This window comes from Hemiscyllium ocellatum, chromosome 11 (genome assembly GCF_020745735.1).
Source record: "Hemiscyllium ocellatum isolate sHemOce1 chromosome 11, sHemOce1.pat.X.cur, whole genome shotgun sequence".
Lineage (NCBI taxonomy): Eukaryota > Metazoa > Chordata > Chondrichthyes > Orectolobiformes > Hemiscylliidae > Hemiscyllium > Hemiscyllium ocellatum.
The window spans coordinates 97,823,572-97,849,375 of record NC_083411.1 but is presented as its reverse complement, the minus strand read 5'-3'; the positions used below and the strand labels follow the sequence as shown (position 1 = coordinate 97,849,375).

At 39.6% G+C, this 25,804-nt stretch overlaps 1 protein-coding gene across 2 annotated transcripts in view; it reads left to right on the top strand.

The window, feature by feature from the left end:
• Positions 1-25,804, top strand: part of cenpi (centromere protein I) — a 121,418-nt gene that overhangs the window by 38,897 nt on the left and 56,717 nt on the right. For both annotated transcript variants that reach the window (XM_060832743.1, XM_060832742.1), the window contains 5 exons: positions 5,791-5,837; positions 12,214-12,303; positions 19,670-19,792; positions 20,014-20,163; positions 23,277-23,397. In XM_060832743.1, coding sequence (XP_060688726.1) covers positions 5,791-5,837; positions 12,214-12,303; positions 19,670-19,792; positions 20,014-20,163; positions 23,277-23,397 — 531 coding nt within the window. The remainder of the gene's footprint in view (positions 1-5,790; positions 5,838-12,213; positions 12,304-19,669; positions 19,793-20,013; positions 20,164-23,276; positions 23,398-25,804) is intronic.

The following is a 25,804-nucleotide window of genomic DNA, read 5'->3' as shown; positions in this document are numbered from 1 at the left end:
TTCTTTCTTAATTATGATTAGGAACACATTTCCAGTAAGGTGGATGGTGTTCAATGCAAGGTAGAGGGATGACAGCCAAATTATTCAATTGAAACGCAGCATTTTCTTTGCTCAGTTGAGCCACATGAAATACTTTTTTTCTGTATTACTCAATGCAGTTCATAGTTTAATAACAACAGGATTGACCTGGTTAAAAATGTTTGTCATTTGAGAAAATGTATTTGATCTTGGTTGATAACTATGATGCCTGAGAAACCAAAAATAGATTTTGATAAAAATGCCAGTGGAATGTCGCAGATGTCCGGATCAGGATACAAAATAAACTGCAACCCTATTGCACCTTTTTGCTTGTTCTATTTCGTAGCATGAAATTTTAGCGGCATGTTGTTTTATAATAACTGCATGCAGTCATACTCAGAAGTAACGTACAAAAACTATATACATTTCTTCACAGTGATATGATTTTTAAAAGAAGATGACAAGCAAGATTTGAGAAGATTTATAGCTCAGATTGAGTTTCTGGATGTAGGTTTGCTCACTGAGCTGGAAGGTCCATTTTCACACGTTTCGCCACCCGACTAGGTAACATCTTCAGTGGGCCTCCAGGCGAAGCACTGTTGACAATTCCTGCTTTCTATTTATATAAATAGAAATAGAAAGCAAGAATTATCAACAGTGCTTCGCCCGGAGGCCCACTGAAGATGTTACCTAGTAAGGGTGATGAAATGTCTGGAAATAAACCTTTCAGCTCAGCAAACAAACCTACATCCAGAAGATGCTGAAAATGTGTTGCTGGAAAAGCGCAGCAGGTCAGGCAGCATCCAAGGAACAGGAGATTTGACGTTTCGGGCGTAAGCCCTTCTTCATGCCCGAAACATCGAATCTCCTGTTCCTTGGATGCTGCCTGACCTGCTGCGCTTTTCCAGCAACACATTTTCAGCTCTGATCTCCAGCATCTGCAGACCTCACTTTTTACATCCAAAAGATGACAAGTCAGAAGAATTATATATTAGATGGAATGTGGACAAAGAAATAATTCTTTTACAGAAATTTTCAAAGGGTAGAGTTGCATGGGGATTAAGGCGAGAATTCCAAAGTGTTGAATTCTAAGAGACTGAACTCACAGCTGCCAATGGTGGAAGGAAGTTGGAGAAGATAATCTGGAAACCAGTGTCAAACAAGTGATGAATTCTGGATAGACAGGTGAATTTTCGAGACAATGGAAATGACCATGGAGAGATTTACATTTAAGAAAAGTTTTAAATTTAATGGTCAGGAGCCAGATTAGCAAGGACAAAAGCCAGATGAGTTGGACTTGGTGCAGGATTGGATATTGGCAGCAATGTCTGAGTGAATTGAAATCTGAGAGTAAAGTGTCAGACTGACAAGAAAATTGAAATAGTCAATGTGGCAGTGACATAGGCATAGACAAAGGTTTCAGCAATATATTGCTGAGATTGGGCTTTTGATGTCCAGTGTTTATAGGTGGTAGTATACATTCTTGTGTGACAAGAGTTTGAAGCTAATGTTTGTGTTGAATAGGATAGAAGGTTGTGGACAGTCTGGATCAGCATCAGGACAACATATAGAATGTGTGATAAAATTAGTTTGTAAAACTCTGTATACACATGCTATGTTGAACATTATGTGAGATTCACAAAAGCAGTTTGTGTCATTAAGGTCAAAAATCATAAACGTGGAAATACTCAAAAATATAGGAGTAACTACTTAGTTTATTGTTGGCAGACTTAATCTCTAGTTATGGATAAGAGAGTTTTCCAAGGCTAGAATGATAACAATTGTGTTTACAATGTGCCAAAGTTTATACTATCGTATGTAAAATCCCATTTGGAAAATACCTTGCCCTCCTCCTGACCGTCTCTCTCGCCCCTCGCACCGTCTCCCTCGCCCCGTCTCCCTCGCTCTCTCTCTCTCCCCCTCTGTCTCTGTCTCTCTCTCTCTCTCTGTCTCTCTCTCTCTCTCTCTCTCTGTCTCTCTCTGTCTCTCCCTTCTCTCTCTCTCTCTCTCCCTTCTCTCCCTTCTCTCTCTCTCTCTCTCTCTGTCTCTCTCTCTCTCTCTCTCTCTCTCTCTCTGTCTCTCTCTGTCTCTCCCTTCTCTCTCTCTCTCTCTCCCTTCTCTCCCTTCTCTCTCTCTCTCTCTCTCTGTCTCTCTCTCTCTTCCCCCCCTCTCCCCCCCCCCTCTCTCTCTCTCTCTCTCTCTCTCTTTCTTCTTTCTTCTTCTCCTCCTCTCCTCCTCCTCCTCTCCCCCCTCCTCCTCTCCTCTCTCCCCCCTCTCTCTCTCCCCCCTCTCTCTCTCCCCCCTCTCTCTCTCCCCCCTCTCTCTCTCCCCCCTCTCTCTCTCCCCCCTCTCTCTCTCGCCCTCTACCTCTCTTGCCCACTCACTCACCCTTGCACCGTCCCTTGCCCTCACCTCTCTCGCCCTCGCCCTCTCTCTCTCTCGCCCTCTCTCGCCCTCGCACCGTCTCTCTCGTCCTTTCTCTAGCCCTCTCGCCCTTGCCCTCTCGCTCTCACTCTCTTGCCTTCGCCCTCTTGCCTTCGCCCTCTCTCGCCCTCACCCTCTCTCTTGCCCTCGCTCTCGCTCTCTCTCTCTATCTCCCCCTCCCTCCCTTTCTCTCTCTCGCTCTCTCTCGCTCTCTCTCTCGCTCTCTCTCGCTCTCTCTCTCGCTCTCTCTCGCTCTCTCTCTCGCTCTCTCTCTCTCGCTCTCTCTCTCTCGCCCTGGCCTCCCCCCAGCCCCTCGCCCTCACCCTCCAACCCCCGCACCTCCCCCTCTCGCGTTACCCCTTCCCCTACCTCGCTCACTCCTCCCATCTCTCACTCCTCCCCTCCACCCCCTTTGATCCCCTTCGTCTTTGCACCCTCACTCTAATGGCATTATTGATTCTGGAGATGTCAAGTAATGCTATGGGCTTCAGTGGTGGAGAGACAAAGGTAAGAAATATGAAGTAGATGGTTCAAATTTAATGATTAGTCAGGAAATTCCTCTTTTATAGAGTGGGGTGCTGATAATTATCACTCGTTTGTGTCTTGATACCAGACTGCAACCTGGGAAACAAGTGATTTGAGAAACAGAATCATTGGCATGAGCCTGTGTCAATTTATGATGTCACCAATTTGCACTATGAGCTTAAAGAGGTCATAGGCTAAGTGTAGATCTTTTGGGTAGCTTCAAAACTAGGCTTGTTTTTGTATCTGAGCTAATCAAATTTGCCTTTGAATCAGCTTGTGTAAATGTCTCTCATTATCTTGAGTCAGAGTCATAGAGATGTACTGCATGGAAACAGACCCTTCGGTCCAACTTGTCCATGCCGACCAGATATCCCCACCAAATCTAGTCCCACGTTCCTGCACCCGGCCCATATCTCCCAGCAGACGGGATTGCGGTGGGTTGGGGACGGACGGACAGACGGGGATGGGGAGAACGGGGGCTGGGAGGGGTTGCAGGGCTATGCGGGCAGTGTGCTGCTGCCTAGTCTCCTGAATGGGGAGCAGACTTCACAGAAAACTCCAAGCCTCGGGGGAAACCATTTAACCGAATAATCAATTATACAAATGAAATTGTGCCCACCCACCTCTTTTGCATAATTGAGGTTCCTTTGTATAGAAATCTGTGTCCAGCAATAGTGGTGACGTCAAGGATCCTAAGTGGCCAAGCATGTTGAAAAAGTTCTCATGACTAGCCAAGAAGTAAAATGCATTGATTATACTCTAGTCATTGTAAAATGTTTAAAAAAATCACAGGGGCATAAAATTGGGTTGAGGCAGAAACTGATAACATATAACTTTTAAAAAAAATATAGAATGTATTGAAAACCTTTGCAATTTTGATGACAATGGAGAAATATGACATTCCATAAATATAAAATTAGATCTTCAGTATTTCTGGATGTTCAATAATTGTGAACTTAGTATATGCTTAAGCCTCATTCATAAATGCACAACTTTTTAAATGCAGACAAAAATGGAAGTTCATGTCATTGAGGAAAATAAGATCATTAGTAGGCTATTCTACCCCTTGAGCCTGTTCCACCATTCTGGACTATGGCTGATCTTTTATCTAAATGTTATTTTTGCTACACTATCCCTGTATTTCTTGATGTTATTAGTAACAACAGATAGGGGTGAAAATGTGTTGCTGGTTAAAGCGCAGCAGGTCAGGCAGCATCCAAGGAACAGGAAATTCGATGTTTCGGGCAAAAGCCCTTCATCAGGAATTTTTAATTTTTAATTCCTGATGAAGGGCTTTTGCCCGAAACGTCGAATTTCCTGTTCCTTGGATGCTGCCTGACCTGCTGCGCTTTAACCAGCAACACATTTTCAGCTCTGATCTCCAACATCTGCAGACCTCACTTTTTACTCGTAACAACAGATAGGGCCAGTATGCTCCATATCTCCTGATATGACTGTTCCACCTTTCCAGAAATTATTGTGGTGAGCCTTTATTGAATTCGTAATGGTTTCAAACTGTGAACAGTTCATCCTGTCAAAGAGCAAAAAATCACTGACATCTTTTGGATTTCTGCATTGATCTGTACATGTGTGGGCATTGGAAGTTGCAGTCAGTTTTACATTTTTATTGCAGCCACAGTCTTGGACATGTCACATCTGTTCCAATTGAAGTTCTGGTTAGAAAATATAGAAATCGATCTGTGCTGTTGTTTAATATCTTCAACTCTTTTGGCAGCAGTTGTGATGAAGTGTAAATTTCCAAGGACTGTTGGATGCAACAAATCTACCTTTCAGTGTGTTATGGACCAGGTCAGATCCCCTCAAAACATTTCAAGAAAGAAGCCCAGACCCTCACTTTGCTAGTTGTTTTAAACAGGTGCAACACAGATATTCAGGATAGATGCAGCTGGTCAAACCCCTTAGTGTTAAACAAAAGAGAATTTATTTCCAAGATTTTCGGATAAAACACAAATAAAAAAGAACACAATACTGAATAACAACCTATCAGAAAATCCAACAGATCATTCTAACTTAATGATGCTGTTCCAAATACTTGCAACCATTCCCATTAACGCACCCCTTGGCAAAAGGTTGAAATCAAATGCAGAGTCTTACAGGAGAGCGTGAGATAGCAGCATGGAATACCCTCTTCTGTGTAACTGTATCATGGATCAGCAGCCACCAAACTGTCTGAGTGCTTTCAGTGAATAGCCAGACTGTCAAAAACCAAATCAAACCAGAGAAAAGCTGAGCTGGGAGAACAGGCCGCTCCCCTTTCATTGTACAAGTGTTTTTTTTTAAACGAGAGCCTTTTGCCTGAGGTAGAATCTGTTAGCCATAATTGAATTGGCTCTAAAATGCATCGAAAGCCAGACTTTCCGGAATCGTTGCTTTTACGACGTCTGAGATAAAAAAAACCCAGGGTCAGCATAACCTTGTTAAAGGAGTAGCATCATCTCAGGTGAGAGTTGAAAGTAGAAAAAAGATGAATAGACGCGCACGTTTTTGAACTGTTTGGTTGTCTATTTATGATAAAATGCCAATTGGGAGATTGTTAAATCATGTGCTACTTGTGTCTTGATATATAATTTTCTTGCCTGAAAGTAAAAAATTTGTAATTCGAACACCTTTGAGAGAGTGGAAAAATAAATTCTCTACAATCATCTTGTATGCAATATGTAACTCCAACATCTGAGATGATGCAATAATCCCTGAATTCTGTTGTATTCTTTTAGATCATTAGCTTTAATTTAAGATTGGCATTTGCTTTTTAACTTTCAAAAATACCATTTTTTAATGTTATATATTCCTGTTATTTCACAGTTAAACGATTCAGAGTCAAGAAGCTGATTGATCTGCAGGCCAAAATGGTACGTTATATGATCTGCTTTTGTGTCATCTTGTAGGTTGATGAGTCTTTGGAATTCTTCCTCAAAAGGCTGAAGAAGCAGAACCTTTGAATACTTTTAACAAAGAGCTGAATTGATTTTCTTTAAGCAAGAAAGTGAGGGGTTATTCGGTGTATCTGGCAATGTGGTGTTGAGATTACAATCAGACAAACTATGATTTTAAAGCAAAACTGTCTTTTCGGTTGAGTGATTCTCCTTCAGAGCTACTTGAAGCTGGGAAAAGGTTGGTATTCAGGCAGAACATTTGGGGGGGAGGGGGGGTGCTGCTTCACCTGGAAGGTGTTTTTGGGACCTTGGATAGTGACTAAATCTGAAATGTTAATTCTGCTTTCTCTCCACAGATTCATAGCATTTTTCCAGCAATCTCTGTTTTTGTTTCTGATTTCCAGCATTCACGGTTCTTTCGGGTTTTGTTTTGTCTTTAAACTATAATCTTCGTTGAAAGGGCTGTCCAAAGGAGCAAAATGGCCCACTCCCACTTGTTAATATGTTTGTATATAAATATGACCAATTAGCCAGACTACTGAATGGCATGTGGAGAAATGTTTAGGTGATTAGTTTGATAGGTTGCCAAATTTAAACTCTTGCATGGAGTACCATTGTAATGGAGTACATCAGACTATTTTGGCTTGGTTGAACAAACAAGTGTAACAGTAGATTAAGGGGCCAGGAAGTGGAAAGTACTAATAAGGACAATGAAGAAGAGAGATGTACTCACTGTTTTTAGTATTTTATAGTATATAATTCTACATTTGCTAACATCAGTTATTTTACTGAATTACATGCCAACTCTAATTGAGTATTCTGGCTGGCACTTCTCATGGTGACCATAATATTGCAAACACAACAGAGTTTTATGCAGAATGTGAATACTCTGAATACACTATGCAAGCAATAAGAGCAGGCAAACAGCAAGTGCAGCTGTGATATGGGGGGAAAAACAGCAGGATCAAAGTTTTGACTCACTTAGGAGCAAAGCATCATAAATAAAACAGTCAAGTTTCAGCACTGTTGTTTATAATTGATCCAGGGGATAAATCTCCCCAGTTATGTAAAGAGGGAATTGGATTTATTGAGCAGCAAAGCTGAAATCACATGTGTACAAAATATAAATGAGAAACATTACCTCGAGTTTGTGAGGTCGTCTGTTGCACTAAGAAAACAGACCCTTCCTGTATAGTTGTGTAATGTGATCTATTCTAAAATTTTGACAGGTCCAAAAATGTATCTCCAAAGGCCTTTTATTTCTCTATTGTGTGCAATCCCCTTTGCTCAGTCATGCAGTGGAATTTCTTTTTTTGTCCTCCCCCATTAAGTTCCTTTAATCTATTTTCTTAACTTTGAAACTTAACATTTTTTTTTCTTTTTTTGTCCAAGATAGGGAATATATCCTCACTGTCCTGACAATGTAATTATGATCAGATTTTTAGGGGGGAAAAAAGTGTTGAAAGCTGCCACTTTTTAGTCAAAGTTTTTGTTATATCACAGGAAAATTGGATTAAACAGAAAAATGAAATAAATATGCACACAGAGGAGCAAGTTTAATGTAAATTACGAATCCTATTACCAATTTGTTCAATTTCATCTTGCATAAATGCCCATTCATTTGTGGGATTGTCTCACTTGAGCATTATCAATATGTTTTGAAATGAAAGCTAGCACAACCTTGATTTTAATGTACTCTTGAGGAAATTCAGTTAAAAACTTAGCAGTTCTTAAGTTAGCTGTAAATTGAACTATGTAGTTAGTAACTCAAATTTGATCCTTGTATCTTTATCTCAGATACACAACATGGATATTTCTGAAAATAACATGTTTTTTTTAGATTAGATTAGACTTACAGTGTGGAAACAGGCCCTTCGGCCCAACAAGTCCACACCGACCCGCCGAAGCGCAACCCACCCATACCCCTACATATACCCCTTACCTAACACTACGGGCAATTTAGCACGGCCAATTCACCTGACCCACACATCTTTGGACTGTGGGAGGAAACCGGAGCACCCGGAGGAAACCCACGCAGACACGGGGAGAATGTGCAAACTCCACACAGTCAGTCGCCTGAGGCGGGAATTGAACCCAGGTCCCTGGCGCTGTGAGGCAGCAGTGCTAACCACTGTGCCACCGGGTAAACTTTTCACATTCACTCATCGGAATATTGTGCAAGAGTATCAATTCAATCATCCTTTTATACCACTGTGTTGCTTCAATAGACAATTGAACCATACACAGCATCCACACCAGAAACTCACTTAAAGGAAAGGGTGAAACAATGCAATTAACCGTGCCAGTAAATGTGTTAATCTCTCTGACTCGTGTTATCTGAAACCTTTAGCAAAAACTTTCAGTTTATACTCAACTCAGTAGTTTTATGGACACCATTACTGAAACTAACTATTTTTAAAATTGCAGTTTTGTTTAGTTCATAAATTGAGTTCAAGTTGAACTATAGTAGCAGTATTTGGACTTGTGTCTCTAGACCATTAGCCCAGACTTTTACTTTTGTTACTGGACTAATAATCCAGTCTGCTACCAATCCCAATGTACATACATGCTCACATTTCTTTTTCTGTGTACTGCATTCTGTGATTTTGTTCAACTCAATTGTGAAGTTGAAACATATTTGTCAGTAATGTTGGGTAGTGAGCAATGATGGGTTACTGACTGTGATCCTGGTGATGCAAAGGAAAAATCAAGTGGGTGGGCACTAATCAGAGCACAACAGAAGTATGTTGAGGAACCCAGTACTCACGATTTTGAACTTCCACCTGGATAGTGTCACTCCACATTGTGTCAAAGAAGGGTTGAATTTCGGAATGCAGGTAAATTAGGTACAATGTAGTAGCCTAAGTGCTTGGCATACTTAGAAAAAACAGTCCTTTCTGTGTAGCATCTTTGATGATCAAATTTCATTAAACTACAAGTTAATCATAGAGCAGGGCAAAAGAGACAGAACCCCAAGTCTACTTCAACTGGAATTGGATTCATACCCTACACTCTTGGCAACAATCTGAGTTACAATGTAAATGTCTAACCAACTGAGGTGTGTCTCTCTCATGCACACATGCGCACAAACACACCGTAAGAATAGCTACTGAGTATACAATTAAGCAGCCATTTCTTACTACAAGATCTTCTGAAACTGGGAACTTCATTTGGAAATAATGTCTTTTCCTATCCCTTATAATTATGTTGAATGGAGTTCGTTAATGTGAACTAACCCTGATTGTAGACTTGATCTTGGTATACTTCATCAGTGGTCCTCAGTTTATTAAAGCAGAAGTGAACCGCAGAAAAGGAGGAGGATCTATTGCCACCATAATGATAACACACAGATTTGTTAAGGTGAGGGGCTCAGGACAACATATCATGTTGTGACAGACCATGTCGTTGTGGCAAAAGCATGTTATTTCTTTAGCCAGTTAAAGGGGGATCAAAACAAACCAGAAAATGGTTGAAATACTCAGCAGGATAGACAGCATCTGTTGGAACAGAACAGATTTATTTTGCTGAACTTGTCACGCTTGTGTGGACTTATTATTTTTAAATAAATGTCATTTAACCTGAGTGTTTTGAAGTTTTTCGCCATGTGTTTTTTTTCTGCCTTGGTAAATGTAGAGTGGGCCTCATGATTCTCATTGAAAAATTAAATGGTTTCAGATGACATAACCTGTGAATGGCTGCTAAACTATGATATGTGAAGTAACTGCACAGAGGCTGGTAACCTGTCACCAAGTCACCCTTTATTTGCTTGTGCACAGTAAAGAGACTGTGGCCAGCTAGCTCAGACTCCGTCCTCTGAACTGAGGAGATTCGAAGCTCCTGTTTTGTTTTGTTTCCCCTACACTACTGCCGTACAGCGTATGGCAGTAGTGCTTATATTCCCCAGCACCCATGTTAAATGTGTGAAGGTGCATGACACAGTGAAAACACCAAGTGTCAAGAACTTTATTAATATTCCACCACCAGTAAAGACACCATGTGGCCAAGGAACCAGCGACAAGCAAAGCCTGGAGCGAGCAATGCTTATTTTGAAATAAAAGTGAAAGGAAAGATAGGGAGTAAATCAAAATTGAATTTGAAGGGGGACATTAAGCACTGCACTCCCTGTGGTGCCCACCTCTCCCTGACGGTGTTGACAGTATTGGTGGACACCATTTGCTCCTTCTCCAGGGACACATGGGCCTGAACATATCAGGATCTGAGTGTAAATTTTGACTTGAGGAAAAGTCTCCTTTTGTCACATGTAGGATTTGAGAAATAAATTTGTGTATCTTTAATTCACTGAGTGTGGATCCACAGCATAAACTGTCAATATAATGACAGTTGAAGCCAGAGGATGACTTTTGTCACCACTGTTGTAGCCATTATGCTATTGATATTGAGAGTGAGACCCATTTTTGGAATCTCTGAAATGAAATGTCACACTGCATCTAACTGTTTGTCCTGATGAAATTGGATTCCTGCAATTAGTACTATTCATTCTGATATATTCCATTTTCATTTCAGTAAGCTAAGATTTGGTGCAGTCATCATTTTTGTCTGAATAGCGTAAGACTTAAATTCATTAAGGAGCAATAGGCAATTGGCCATATTTCGACTTGACTAAAAGCTGGCAGTTATCACAGAAAAATAACCACCTGCCCAGAAGTGGTTAATAACATCTCTGAGCAGGTTAATTAAATCTAACCTATTTAATGAGGGCTTTTCTGGTATAGTTATAGTAACCCTTTTTCTGGACAAAGAGACCTAGGTTCAATGACCACCTGCCCCAGGTGTGCATCATAACATGTCTGAATAGTTTGATTAAAAGTTCCTAATCGGATTTAGCTTTTCGTCTCTCGGGAATTGGAATGTACAAAAGCTTGCCTAGATACCATGAACAGTAGTAAATGCAGAATTGCATATTGTACCTAGGAAAGTTATAATTTTCTTGAATGGGGTGCAGTTCAAATTCTGCAAAGTTATACTAGAATCTGAAAGATTAATTTATGAAGAATGGACGTTCATAGACTTATCAGGTTGAAGGATGATCTAATTGAGACAAAGGAATTAAACAAGATAGATGCTCAAACTATTTTTTCTGGAGTACCTCGGGTAAGCTACATCATCTTAAGATTAGTGGGTCACTCTATAGGCGTGTGATAGAAACTGTCTGATTTCTTTTAAAATATTTACTGTTATTTATTTTTAAGTTTGGTCTTTGGATTTTGGGTTAGTGCCACATGGGCTTTCTGTGCATTCGAAGTTAATAATTTGCAAGAATTTCCGTAATCATGGTGTTTTCCATAATGGTAGCGCTAATGGCTTTTAATTACCTTTGGGGTGTTTTCTGACTGAGCAAGGTTAACTACTGTGAGCATCTGTTAGAAACTGTCAGATGTGTTTTTTTAAGAACTTAGTGGAAAAACCCATAGTTTGGGAGAGAGACTTTTTTTTCCTCAGTTTTACTTTGTTTTGGGCAATTTTCTGAAGTCCTTGGATGGAGGTGGGTTGCATATAGCAGTACTCCTGAGAAGGTGAGAATATTGTGAAACTGGCCTAGCTCAGAATAAAGACCGATAGCTGCAAACCAGAAATGTTGGCATAAAACATGGAAGAGGTCACTTGAAGTTGTGTAAGTTTAACCTCATGTTTATAATAGCTTACAAAGAAGCTATGTGTATCCAGTCAAGGAGTAAATTTCACAGTTATCTTAAACCTTTTGAGTTTTTTGGAAAAGATGTTTTCTTTTGGTGTGAGTGCTGTATTAAGTATGTTTTCATTTTAGAATTTAAAAAGGGTTGTTTTGGGATTAATTAGTTTTTTTTACTGTGTATCTAAAAATCTTTGTGTCTGAATAAAGTACTTATTTATATTTTATCACATTTTGTTCGAGTTGATTAATTTATGTTGTATCGTTAAAACAAAATGTGCAACATTGCGTATTTATTAACAGTGAGATATCACTTCGGTAAAACAAAATCAAAACAAAATATGATCTATCGAGCTATGCTTCAGTCCAGGATATATAAATTCATCATCTGGGATCATCATAACTGAAACTTTTCCCACACAGGACAGTGAAAATTTGAAACCAGTTATATTTAAAGATAATGTGTGCTTAGAATTGAAATTTCCAAAACTGGGATTGTGTTTTTGTTAGGTAAGGATACCAGTAATAAACAACAGAACAGACTTCAGTGATGTGCTCTCTTTCCTGTGTTCCTACTGTTACTTGTTAGAATGAAGAATGGTAACGAAGATCTAAAAACTATAGGTGTACATATTATGCCTTAAATTTGTGAAAAAGATAATAAGCTGACATTGCATACAGATATTGTCATCTATTTTTCAGGGAATGCAATCAAATCTGATGGCTCTTATTTTGCTGTATAAGATCCATGCACCTGAATTTGTATGTTTGACATGTCCTCGACGACTCAAGGTGTGTTGGCTTGAAACTTCATAAAGCATTATATTAATATATACCATTTATTTTTATTTGCTTGTTTTTTTTGTTCAATGCAAAGTGTACATCTACTTTAAGGTGAAATTGGAATCTGGGCTTAAAATACCAACTTTGGATTGTTTTCTTCACTGGGGCCAGTTGGCTAAATGGTTGGTTTGTGATGCAGAGTGATGCTGACAATGTGGGTTCAATTCCCACACTGGCTGAGGTTACCATGAAGGACACTCCTTGATCGTACCATGCCTCAGGTGAGGGGAGAACCCTCTGGTTAAACCACCATTAGTTGCTTCTCTAATGAGAGAGTAGTCCTACCGTCTAGTAGGATTATGACGACTTTACCTTTTACATTTCTGAAAGACAGATTTCTTTTGACTTTGACAGGTTTTCTTTCCTTTGTCAGTAGGAGTTTGAAGTTCTTTAATTGTGACAGCGCAGTGAGAATTTTAGTGGTAGGAATTTTGGAATGAAAAAGTAAATTGTCAGCTAGTCAATATTTTGCTTTTAACAATGGTATGTACCTCATATTTCCTTATTTGTTTTTTAATGATGTCTACAGTTATGAGAGTATTGTCTGCCTGAAGTGTAATTTTGAAGAGCCAGTTGTGAATTTCTTTTACATGAAATTTTGGTTGCATCTAAAACAAATATATTTGGAACCTCGAAATTATTAACTGACAAGTTGGATGAAAACACTCTATCATAGAACATAGAACATAGAGAAGTACAGCACTGAACAGGCCCTTTGGCCCATGATGTTGTGCCGAGGGTTCATCCTAATGTGAAACAAAATAAGTTAACCTATGCACCCCTCAACTCAACTGCTATTCCTTTGCATGTCCAGTAGTCGCTTAAATGTTCCCGATGACTCTGTTTCCACCACCACCGCCGGCAACGAATTCAATCCATTCCCAACTGTCTATGTAAAGAACCTTCATCTGACATTCTCATAAACCTTTTTCCTAATATCTTCAAACTATGACCCCTCGTACCAGTCAATCCTGCCCTGGGGAAAAGTCTCTGCTATTGACTCTATCCATTCCTCTTATTATCTTGTATACCTCGATCAGGTCAATTCTCTTTCTCCTGTCCAGATAGAAAAATCCGAGCTTATTCAATCTCTTTTCACAAAGCAAGCCCTCCAGTCCAGGCAGCATCCTGGTAAACCTTCTTTGCGTCCTCTCCAAAGCCTCTGTATCTTCCCTAATGTAGGAAGACCAGAACTGGACACAATATTCCAAGTGTGGTCTCACCTGGGACTTGTAGAGCTCTAGCAAAACCTCACTGCTCTTAAACTCGATCCCCCTGTTAATGAAAACCAAAACACCATATGCTACCAACCCTATCCACTTGGGTGGCAACTTTGAGGGACCTATGTACTTGTATACCAAGATCCCTCTATTTGTCATCATTACCAAGAATCCTGTCTTTAATCCCATATTGAGCATTCGAGTTCGACCTTCCAAAATACATCACTTCGCATTTATCCAGGTTGAACTCCATCTTCCATTTCTCAGTCCAGCTCTGCATCCTGTTTGTCGTGCTGCAGCCTGCAATAGCCCTCGATACTATCAACAACACCTCCAACCTTGCGTATCATCTGCAAATTTACTAACCCACCCCTCAACCTCCTCATCCAAGTCATTTATAAAATCTACAAAGAGCAAAGGCTCAAGAACAGAGCCCTGTGGGACACCACTCAACACTGACCTCCAGGCAGAATACTTTCCATCTACAACCACTCCCTGCCATCTGTCAGCCAACCAATTCTGAATCCAGATAGCCAACTCTCCCTGTATCCCATACTTGCTGAATTTATGAATTAGCCTACCACGGGAAACCTTATCAAATGCCTTGCTGAAATCCATATATACTACATCTACTGCTCGACTTTCGTCGATCTGTCTTGTCACCTCTTTGAAGAACTCAATAAGATTTGTGAGGCATGACCTGCCCATCACAAAGCTATGCTGACTGCTTTTAATCATGCTATGCTTTTCCAAATAGTCATAACTCCTATCTCTCAGAATTCTTCCCAAAACCTTGCTGACCACAGACTGATTGATTGGTCTGTAGTTGCCAGGAATTTCCCAATTACTCTTCTTGAAAAGAGGAACGACATTCTCTCCTTCCAATACTTCGATACGACTCCTGTGGAGAGTGAAGGAGCAAATATCTTCATCAGCGGCTTAGCAACCTCCTTCCTCACTTCCCGGAGCAGCCTAGGATAAATCTGGTCTTGCCCTGGCGACTTATCAATCTTAATGTTTTCCAGAATTTTCCGCACATCAACTTCATCAATCTTGATCTGGTTGAGCCTGTATCCCAACTCTTCAAAATTTTCATTCACAACAAGGTCCCTTTCCTTAGTGAAAACCAAAGCAAAAAACCCATTTAAGGCTCAGACTCCTTGCACACGTTCCCTATGCTATTCCTGATCGGTCCTATCTTCTCCCTGATCATTCTTTATTCCTCACGCATGAGTAAAATGCCTTTGGGTTCTCTCTAATCCTTCTTGCCAAACCTTTGTCGTGACCCTACTGACTCTCCTCAGTCCATTTCTGAGTTCCTTTCTAGCAAGCCTGTAATCCTCTAAAGCTGTGCTAGACCCTTGCTTCCTCCACCTTACATAAACTGTCTTTTTCCTGTTGACGAGAAGCTCCCCTGTTCTTGGCATCCAAGGTTCCTTAACCTTATCCCTTCTTACCCATCTCAGAGGAACAAATTCATGCATCACTCGCAACAGCTGCTCCTTAAATAGTCTCCACGTCCCTGCTGTGCCCTTTCTGTGGAACAATTGCTCCCAGTCTGTACTTCCCAACTCCTGTCAGATAGCTCATTATTTCCTTTTCCCCCAATTAAATGTCTTCCCTCGGTAACTACTCCTTTCCCTCTCCAAGGCTATGATATCATAAATCATGCATAGTACAGGAAATGTTATTACTGGATTTTTTCCCAAGATTGACAGGGTTGCGAAGAAGGCATTTGGTATGCTTGCCTTTACTAATCATGCACTGAATATAGTAGTTGGGAAGTCATATTGCAGCTGTGCAGGTCATTCATTAAGTCACTTTTGGAATGCTTCAATTTTGATCTCCTTGGTATAGGAAGGATTTGTTAAACTTGAAAGGATTCAGAAAAGATTTGCAAGGATGTTGTCAAGATTGGTGGGCTTAAGCTATGGGGAGAGGCTGAATAGGCTGGGGCTATTTTCTCTGGAGCATCAGAGGCTGAGGGATGACATTGTAGAGGTTTATAAAATCACGACGGGTATGGATAGGGTGAATAGTCAAGGCCTTTTCCCCAGCGTAAGGAAGTCCAACACTAAAGGGCGGCACGGTGGCACAGTGGTTAGCACTGCTGCCTCACAGCGCCAGAGACCCGAGTTCAATTCCTGCCTCAGGCGACTGGCTGTGTGGAGTTTTCACATTTTCCCCGTGTCTGCGTAGGTTTCCTCCAGGTGTTCCGGTTTCCTCCCACAGTCCAAAAATGCGCAGGTGAGGTGAATTGGCTGTGCTAAATTGTAGGGGAATGGGCCTAAATTGTAGGGGGTGGGTTGTGCTTTGGTGGGTCAGTGTGGACTTGTTGGGCCGAAGGGCCTGTTTCCATACTGTAAGTAACCTAATCTAACATAGGGATGGATAGCATAGAGGACTTGCACAATCAATCAGTTTCAGGAGTTAGGGAGTAGGTTGAAACACAGGACCTAGAGAGAAGTAATCTCAGAAATGCTGTGATACAAGTTGCACCATTTATGCTAAAGCATATCAGGAAGGTAAATCATGGCTTGAGAGATGATGGAAAAGGGAAGGGTTCAGATTTTTGAGACACTGAGTTACTTTTGGGAAAGGAGAAAGCGGTTCAAAAGGGATGGGCTTTACCTGACAGGGTAGAACTAATGTCCTGCCTGAGGGAGAACACAGTACAGTGGGACTGTTTTTAAACTTGTAAAGCAATGGGGTTGGTTGACTAATGAGCCTAATTTTGGAAGCACCAGAGAAGGTGAAAGAGAGATGGGGAATTGGAAAACGAAATGAGGAAAGGCTTAATTGTTGACAGTGAACAAGGAAATGGTTGCCTTCCAGTGGGCAAGGAAGAAATAAGGGCAGGGTTAAATTGTATGGATATAAATCCACAATATCATGAACAAAATTGAAGAACTGTTAGCAGAAATTGCTCTCGGGGAATATGACAGCAGGTATATGACATATGGTAGCGTTGACATATGGTGTCTGCGTGGGTTTCCTCCGGGTGCTCCGGTTTCCTCCCACAGTCCAAAAATGTGCAGGTCAGGTGAACTGGCTTTACTAAATTGCCCGTAGTGTTAGGTGAAGGGGTAAATGTAGGGGAGTGGGTATGGGTGGGTTGCGCTTCGCGGGTTGCACTTCGGCAGGTCGGTGTGGACTTGTTGGGCCGAAGGGCCTGTTTCCACACGTAAGTAATCTAATCTAATGGGCATTGGTATAAGGTGAGAGGGGAAAGATGTAAGAGGCAACTTTATCACATAGAGGGTGGTATGTGCATGGAATAAGCTGCTGGAAGAAGTGATGGAGACTGGTATAATTAAAACATTTAAACACCGGGTTTATGAATAGGAAGGGTTTGGAAGGAATGGGCCAAATTCTGGCAAATGGGACTAGTTTAAATTAAGACATCAGATTGGCATGGACGAGTTGCACTGAAGGGTCTGTTTCCGTGCTGTACATCTCTTTGACTCTATTAAAACTTGGAAAATACTGAGGTTGCAGAATTTGAATGTTGCATAATGACGACGATAATTTCATACAAATTATTTAAGCTGGCCTGTCCTTTTACATTTACATTTCTATTTATACACATATAACACATACATTTCATAAAACGGAACAACTTAGGGGAAACAGATAACACCATCAATAATATCCTGACAGACATAAAATTCATAAAAGAGGAGAAGAACGACAACAGAGTCCCATTTCTAGATGTGACAGTTCAACGTACAGTTAACAGACAGCTTCAAAACAGTGTCTACAGAAAAACAACACACTTGGACCAAATACTTAACTTCAGAAGCAATCATTCCAACACATACAAACAGAGCTGCATCAAGACCTTACTTCAACATCACACTGCAGCACCCAAGAACTACGAAAAGCAGAAGAAAAATAACTAAAGAAAAACAGGTACCTAATAAACAGAATCCACTGATTCCTCAGAAACAAACCCAACAAGCAGACACAATGCAACCAAAATCTATAGCCACACCACTTTGCATCAAAACCATAGCAGAAATTACTTCCAGACTACTCAGGCGCCTTGCTATCATTGTAGCCCATGAACCTATAAACACACTTGAACAGCGACTAATAAACCTAAAGTATCCATTAGATACCACCAGCAAAACTAACATAATTTACAAGATACCATGCAAGAACTGTAAAAAGAGACAACTTGCCACCAAGATACATGAACACCAACTGGCCACCAAAAGACACTAACCACTATCACTAGTTTCTGTACATACAGACAAAGAAGGACACCACTTTGACTGGGACAACACACACAGGACAGGTGAAACAAAGACACGCATGAGAATTTAGAGATATGGCATTCTAACCAGGACTCCATCAATAAACACATCAGTTTAGATGCTATTTGCCTTCCCTTCAAAGAAAAACCAGAAATGACATCACCTATCTTAAACCAAGACCTATAAATAGACAGGTGTGACATACCACCAGCGCTTCACCAGAGACTCTCACCGATGTTACCTAGTATGGTGATGAACCTTCTGAAAACAAACCTTTAAGTTCAGTGAGGAAACTTAGACTTATCATCAGCCTGAGCTTCAAATCCTCTCAAAAATAGCTAACATACACTTCTATTTAAAGCAAGTTAATTGTGACTTATTTACAAGGTTAATAAGAATTTTTTTTATTTGAAGGTGATTCGAAGTACTAATGTCAGGTGAGGGAGGGATGTGTGAATAAATGTTTATGCTGCCAGATTTATAAAGATGTATATTGCACTGAAATGCAACTGCAAACTGCATTACTTTCAAGTATTAAGAAATTATATTATGGAATATTCCTTGGAGTCTGAAAATTATGGAACTTGCTTTGAGTGCTTACTTTTTGATTGCTTTTTGGGCAGCATGATTTATAATAGTTTGGATTCTCATAGTCCTAGAACATAGAACAGGAATATAGCACAGGAATAGGCCCTTCAGCCCCTTAACTCTGTACCAACTAGGATGACATTGTAAACTGATGCCATCTGCATGCACATAGTCCATTTATATCTTTTTCCTGCCTGTTCCCATGTCTAAATGCGTCTCAAACTTTGCTAACGTATCTGCTTCTGCCACCTCCCGTGGAGCAAGTTCCAGGCATCTGCTATTCTTTATGTAAAAAAAAACTTTATTTGCACATCTCCCTTATACTTTCCCCTCTCACTAGTAATTGACACTTTCACCCTGGGAAGATGTCTCTGACCATCCATCCTATCCATGTCTCTTGTTATTTTGTGTATTCAACCACTCCATCCCTCAGCCTCTAATACTCTAGCGAAAACATTTCAAGTTTGTGCAACCTCTGCTTATAGCTAATATGCTCCAATCCAGGTAAAAATCCTGATAAATCTCTTTTGCACCCTCTTCAAAACCTCTACATATTTCCGAAAGTGTGTGTACATATATAATATAAGTAGTAGTGACCAGAACTGCATACAGTATTCACAACATGGCCTAACTAAAATTTTATACAGCTAGAAACATGACTTACTAACTTTTACACTTAATGCCCTGACTGATGAAGGCCAGTCTGCTTTACTCCTTCTTTACCACTTGTGTTCCCAATTTCAATGAACTATGAACTTGCACCGCAACATCCTTCTGCATATCAATGCTCCTATGGTCCCTGCCAGTTACTATATACGTTTATGTTGCATTTGACCTTCCAGATGCATCACTTCGCCATTGTTAGATTAATTGACATGTGGTATTTCTCCACCCGACTTTCCAACTGATCTATATTCTGCTGTATTCTTTGAGAACCATCCTCATTGTAACATACTTTTGAATCTGAGAACTGACATTCAGCAAGTGTACTGTTGGATTTAAATCCTGGACTATGAATAAATCTCAACATTGGTGCCAAAGTTATTCTGATTGAATTCTCATTTGAAATGTTAATCTATTTTCACCCTTTTGCAGATGTAAACAGATATGTACATCTCTAATAGTTAATTATAATGGTTTGTGCTTTCAATTTAGTTTTTTTTAAAGTATGATATGTTTGAACTTGGAATCATGAATTTCATTTTTGAAGATTTCTTCAAAATCTCTGAAATCTCTGCCTTCTTACAGAATTTGCAAGTGTCTCGGTCATTCTGGAAGAAAGCCATTGAAAAGGTTCAGAATAATGGTTATAGGCAGTTGTCTGGAACCCCAGAACTAGTGAATATAACCGAGCCTCCAATGCGGAAAAGGGTAGGTATTTGAGCTTTTACTGAATGTTTTCCAGTATTGCTGAGGTCATTTAATGTTTTTCAATAAAATAAGCAAATGGGTATTGTGGAAAGCCTTTATCTGGACTTATTAGCCAGAATAAGTTTATTGTGAAATATTTCTATGGAACTGAAAGCTATCACTTAGATAAATCTTAAGAGATGATTGTGAATGAGTTTTATCTACATATTTCTTTATTTCAGAAAAAGAAGATGCATCGTGAATTGATTCCAGTTGTCAGCAGTGCTCCACACTTGACAGAACTGTCTGGTTCCCTGATGCAGAGTAAAAGTTTTCCTTTGGAACAATTAGCCACATTCTCCCAACTATTGGATAACTTTGATCGAATAGAGGTGAGGCAGAAAAAATGATACTTATGATACAGTTCAACATAATTGTACACTGGAATTGATTTATTCCTACAATAGCAAATGTTTAGAGATGTGTGGCACACCATTAGAAGTGGGGGGAAAAGCACCTGCTTAAATTTGTTACCCTTGAATGGGTAGTTATGCATTTAATCTTCTAAAAGGCAAGTGATAGTTCTTTTTGAATTTAAGTTTTACTTAGCAACTTGCTTTTAGAAGGAATAGTTGACTTGTTGATCTATATTCACAAATCCAAATAATGTTACACTCAGCTCATATCCATACATGAGTTCTTTTCAGCAGCCTTTCTGGTTTGTGACCATGAGCAGAAATAACTTTTCCCTTCCTTGGTCTAGGAGCACTGATACTTATTGTAAGATTATTTGAATTGCCACTTTCATTGAACTAAGTCAGCACTGACCAGGATTCTGACATGTTTAACTGCTGTTGAGAGACTGTTTATTGTTACCTCTTTAATTATTTAACCATAGAAACGCAGAAAAGTTACAGCTCAAAAATATGCCATTCAGCCCTGCATAGAATCATAAAGGTCCTTCTGCCCATCAAGTCTGTGCCCCCAAAAATACACTACTGCCTACACTTGTCCCATTTGCCTGCTCCATGTTATGACATTAAAGTGCTCATTGTGTACTTTTTAAAGGTTATGGGGTTATCTGCCCAGGCAGTTTATTCCAGATCCCCACCACTCTCTGGGTGAACATGGTTTTCTTCAAATCCCCTCTGAACCTCTTGCCTTTCACTTGAAAATTATGCCCCCAATGACCCTCCTTCAGAACGGAATATTTATCATTTATATTTATTTCAGCACAATTTACATGTGCAAAAGATGCTTTTAATTTGGCAAATTTGCTCAGATTTGGTAAGGCATTGCTGCAGGGGATGCGCCAAGGAATTATTGTTGGTCATATTTTTAAATACTTATTAAAAGGCATAAATGTCTGGACTTGTTCCTGCACTCAGTTGAATAGCACTTTAAAATGTTTCTCATTGTTCAACATCTTTGTTTGCCAATACATGTCCAGTTTTACTATCCCAAGGTTTATTTTAAGTCCTTAAAGCATTCCTCCCATATATTTACTTGGTGTTTATTGTTACCTCTTTCTCTATCTTCATTTACAGTACATTATTATAATACTGGCAATCGTCCGGTTGCAAATGAATTCCGTTGCTGAGTACATTCATGAGTCAATTCACACATAGGTCAGAATGCAATCCTGCACGAGATAAAATAGCCTTCATAAGTACGAGTGAATGCCCACATGTCAGGTCTTTAAAATTTATAACAATATGGGATTTCATTCGTAGGTTTGAGCATTCTTCTGTGTGAACAATGTTGCCACTAAATACCTTACTTTTTCTTTTATCTGCTTTGATTTATTTCCCATTATTAGATGCTTTGCTAAAATATCATGAGTTAGAAAGGAGTTCTGTGCACGTTGTGGAAGCCCTGTTCTCTTAATCACTGTGCCACTATCTCATTTGTCCAGTTAAGAGCAAGAGTAGTTGAACTCCCGCATGATTATTCCATTTTAAAACTATAAAGACATTTTTACTTTTCTCTATTTCGTTGTGGACCAAAATGGAAAATGGACTGTTTTAAAACCAATTGTGAAAAGAACTGATGTACTTTTGCAAAAAGACCAATCACTAAAACTCATTGTAAGTAGTGTTTACACTGCTGCTATATTCAAGCAATGAAGGAAACTGTCACAGAGGGTCAGCACCACAGGATATGTACAAAGTGAGATTCAGCCAGCAACAGGTTGCTGATTTGATTCATGGAATTGTGAACAATAAGACTATCAGCCCGTTGACAACTATGATTGGAGCAAGGAGCTGAACAACTTATAACTGTGTCCAGTGCTGGCAGATGTCTTTGACTGCCATAAAAGTTTGGTGGTGTCCAGTGAAATAGCTAAAGCCTGAAGAAAGTTTATTTTCCCTCCAATTACTGTTAAGATGTGGCCTTTAACCAGTAATTACAAGACTTCGCGGTTCATGTACTAATTGCCTCAGCCTCCTGTAAAATAATTAAAAGAACCTGAAGAAGAGAGATTGGAGATGAGGAAATCCTGGCAGACAAAGATATCATTTAAGTGAACCCCTTCTAGTGGGGTCCTTTAACTCTATGTCCACTCTCTTTTGCTCACATCTATATCAACGATGCCTTAGTATGTGGAAGGGCTGGGTTATAGTTTAAAGTATAATGAGTGTGTTCTATGTCAACGGTTACTTTTGTTTTAAACCTGTAGAGGGAATCTATTTACATGTTATGAATAATAGTTCTTGTTAAGTATAGAAACCTGGTCAGTGTTTTCTGTTAGCCTGGGTTTATCTGGCCGATAAGTTGGGAATTCTGCGTACTTGATAACATTTTGTTTTTAGCTTTTGTAACAACTGGAGAAGTAGCAAGGCTTAATTTCCAATGCAATTCTCTGATGAGGTGCGACATACTCAATTCCCTACTTAATCAGCTTGTTTCTTTCCTCTTGTTCCTTTCATTGATTGGTGGTGTTTCAATTGCACCTGTTAGCATGATGGAACCTTTATCACACAGATAGCTGTGTCCTTTTTTCTAAATTTTCGATAATCACATCTCAGTCATTATCACTGTCTAGTGATTTCTGATGCTATTTTTGCCTTCAGCTCCTCTGTTGTATTATGGGCCCATTGTGTCTTTGCTGTACAGATATTTTGACTAATTTTTGATAGCATTTTCATTTACTTTATTTTTAATTATGTGGTATGGCGTAATGGATGTTAGCTTACCAGATGTTCAGGGTCGAGACTGGTGCTGGAAAAGCACAGCAGGTTGGGGAGCATCCAAGGAGCAGGAAAATCGACGTTTCGGGCACAAGCCCTTCATCAGGAAAGGGTTAGGCCTGTAACGCTGATTCTCCTGTACCTTGGATGCTGCCTGACCTGCTGTGCTTTTCCAGCATCGCACTCTGAACTCTGATCTCCAGCATCTGCAGTCCTCACTTTCTCCTTGATGTTCAGGAGCCATTGTTGGCTTGGATTCTCTATTGCAGTTCTAACTAGTTCCCTCAATGTTTATTTACATTATTTCTCTTCAGTTCCCTGCACAGATGGGCTCCCTGCTGCGATCTCCGCTGTTGCTTCATTACATTAATTGGGTAAAAGATGACACTGCATTTCTGCGGCTTGATTTCTGGCTGGCTCAAACTCTTCAGGAAGGTGAGGCACTGGTAGTTTCCTAAAATTTCAGTCAAAAAGAAACTTTCAAAACTTTGAGGCAATTAAAGCTTTGGAAGTAATAGCTTGGGGAATATTACAGGATGTGGTTCATGAATACCTAACCCACTGCAAAGGCAGTTTCGTTTGTCAAGATTAACTTAGTCAATGAATTGATTTGAGCATAGGCAACTTGGTTTGCTGGAAATTATTTTGTGACATAAGTGTGACTACCAGTGATGAGTACAATCTTCTAATATTAAAATTAGCCTGGCTGGAATGATTCGGAATATTGGTTGGGGGAATGGCATGGAAAAGATGAATGGTAACAATGGCAGGGATGAGTACACAATGATAGTGTCATGGGAGTGGCCATAAATACATATATGTAGAATGAGAGGATGGAATGGATTGGTATATGAAGAGATGGTATGATGAACATAATATGTACATGAATAGGAAAGGTTTGGAGGCTATGCGCCAAATGCAGGCAAGTAGAACTTGTTCAGTTTGGGAATATTGTCAATACAAAATAGTTGGACTGAAGGCTCTCTTTTCATGCTGTATAGCTCCATGACTCTAAGGATGATAAGTAAGATGGGTTAGAGATGGCATGCCTACACAAGTTGTAATAGAGATACTAACTTTGCTATGTATTAGAATCCCTACAGTGTGGAAACAGGCCATTTGGCCCAACAAGTCCACACCGACCCTCTGAGTATCCCACCCATACCCATCCCCTACACCTATTACTCTACATTTCGATTAACCAATGCATCTAATCTACACATCTCCAAAACTGTGGGCAATTTAACATGGCCAATTCACCCAACCTGCGCATCTTTGGATTGTGAGAGGAAACCGGAGCACCCGGAGGAAATCCACATACACATGGGGAGAATGTGCAAACTCCACACAGTCGCCCAAGGCTGGAATCGAGCCTGGGTTTCTGGGGCTGTGAGGCAGCAGTGCTAACCACAGACTTCTGCTAGTTGGAATATAAAACACACAACTGTGACTTGGTTTTGTTGTATGAATGACTAAATTGACGAGATATGGAAGTTTATGAAATCTTTTAGCGAAACTCCTTGACTAGCTTCATTTGTTTTCAGTACTGTCAACTCCATGCTGAATTCAATTAAGAACAGATGAAATAGGAGCATTATAGACCCGTTAACATCCCTTGACCTTACTGCACTGTTCACTAAGATCTGATTGTGGCCTTAACTCCACTTGGCTGCTTGCTATCAATTAATTCATGTCAATCAGAAATCTATCTCATCTGTCTTGAATATATTTCATAACTCAGCCTTCAGTTACTGAACATTGGCATGATGACACTGAATCCTAAAGTTGGTGAATTGCCTACAGAGGAATAGAGTAATTTTACTTCTGTTTGTTCATGATGAACATTATCTAACTAATGAGGAAACTGAAGATTTTCAGATTCTTTATTTAACCAAGGAATCCTGTGAATTCAACAGTTGTTCAAAGAAAAAAAGATAACTATCAACCTCCTGGAAAATCAAGAGAGATTATAAAAATGACCTTATTAGCATTGTCTCTATTAAGACCTTAAGTCTATCAAGTTTGCTTCATCATTCAATGAGCATGACTGATGTGATCATCCTCAACTATGCTTTCTTATCTTTTGCCCATCACTATTAATTCCATTTTTGATTACAAATCTGTCTATCTCAGCCTTAAATATACTTAATGACCCAGCCTTTACAGATTTTGTCTTATTCTTCTAAACTCCAAAGAATATAGACCCAACCTATTCAACCTCTCTACGTAAGACTGTTTCTAGGTGTCTAGAATTCTTCAGTATTCTACTTGGGAGTAAGATTAGTACTTTGTGTTGTTTTAGATAGACCTTGTTTTATGTACTCCATTCCTTTGAAATAAAGGCCAACATACAATTTGTGATTTACTTTCCTCATGGTTAGGTCCTAGCTTTTGGTGATTGTTGCACAAGGGTCCCCATAACTTTCCAACTTTGAATTTTTTCCAATTAAATAATAATCAGCTCTTCTGTTCTTTCTGACAAAGTGCATCATCTCACATTTCTTCACATTATATTCTGAGACCAAACAATTTTAATTTTGAGCAGAGGGTGATTTCCTTTTCCATCAAACTTTTAAAAATACAAAGAAAGTTTTTCAACAAATTGTTCACTAAGTACTATAATTCTCAATTTAATGGTACAGCAAGCTATATTTTTAGTGAAGCCATTAAACAGATTTGAAACATAGTTTACTTTTGCTATTTGAAACAAAATAGTTTATTGCTTGCTGGCTTGCATTTCCACAAGTGCCTATATTGAGTTTTCCAGATATTACATAAATATGAAATAAAATGCTTCTTGTCATGTCCCATCAAGTATTTTAAGTTAATTTTTGGACAGTTA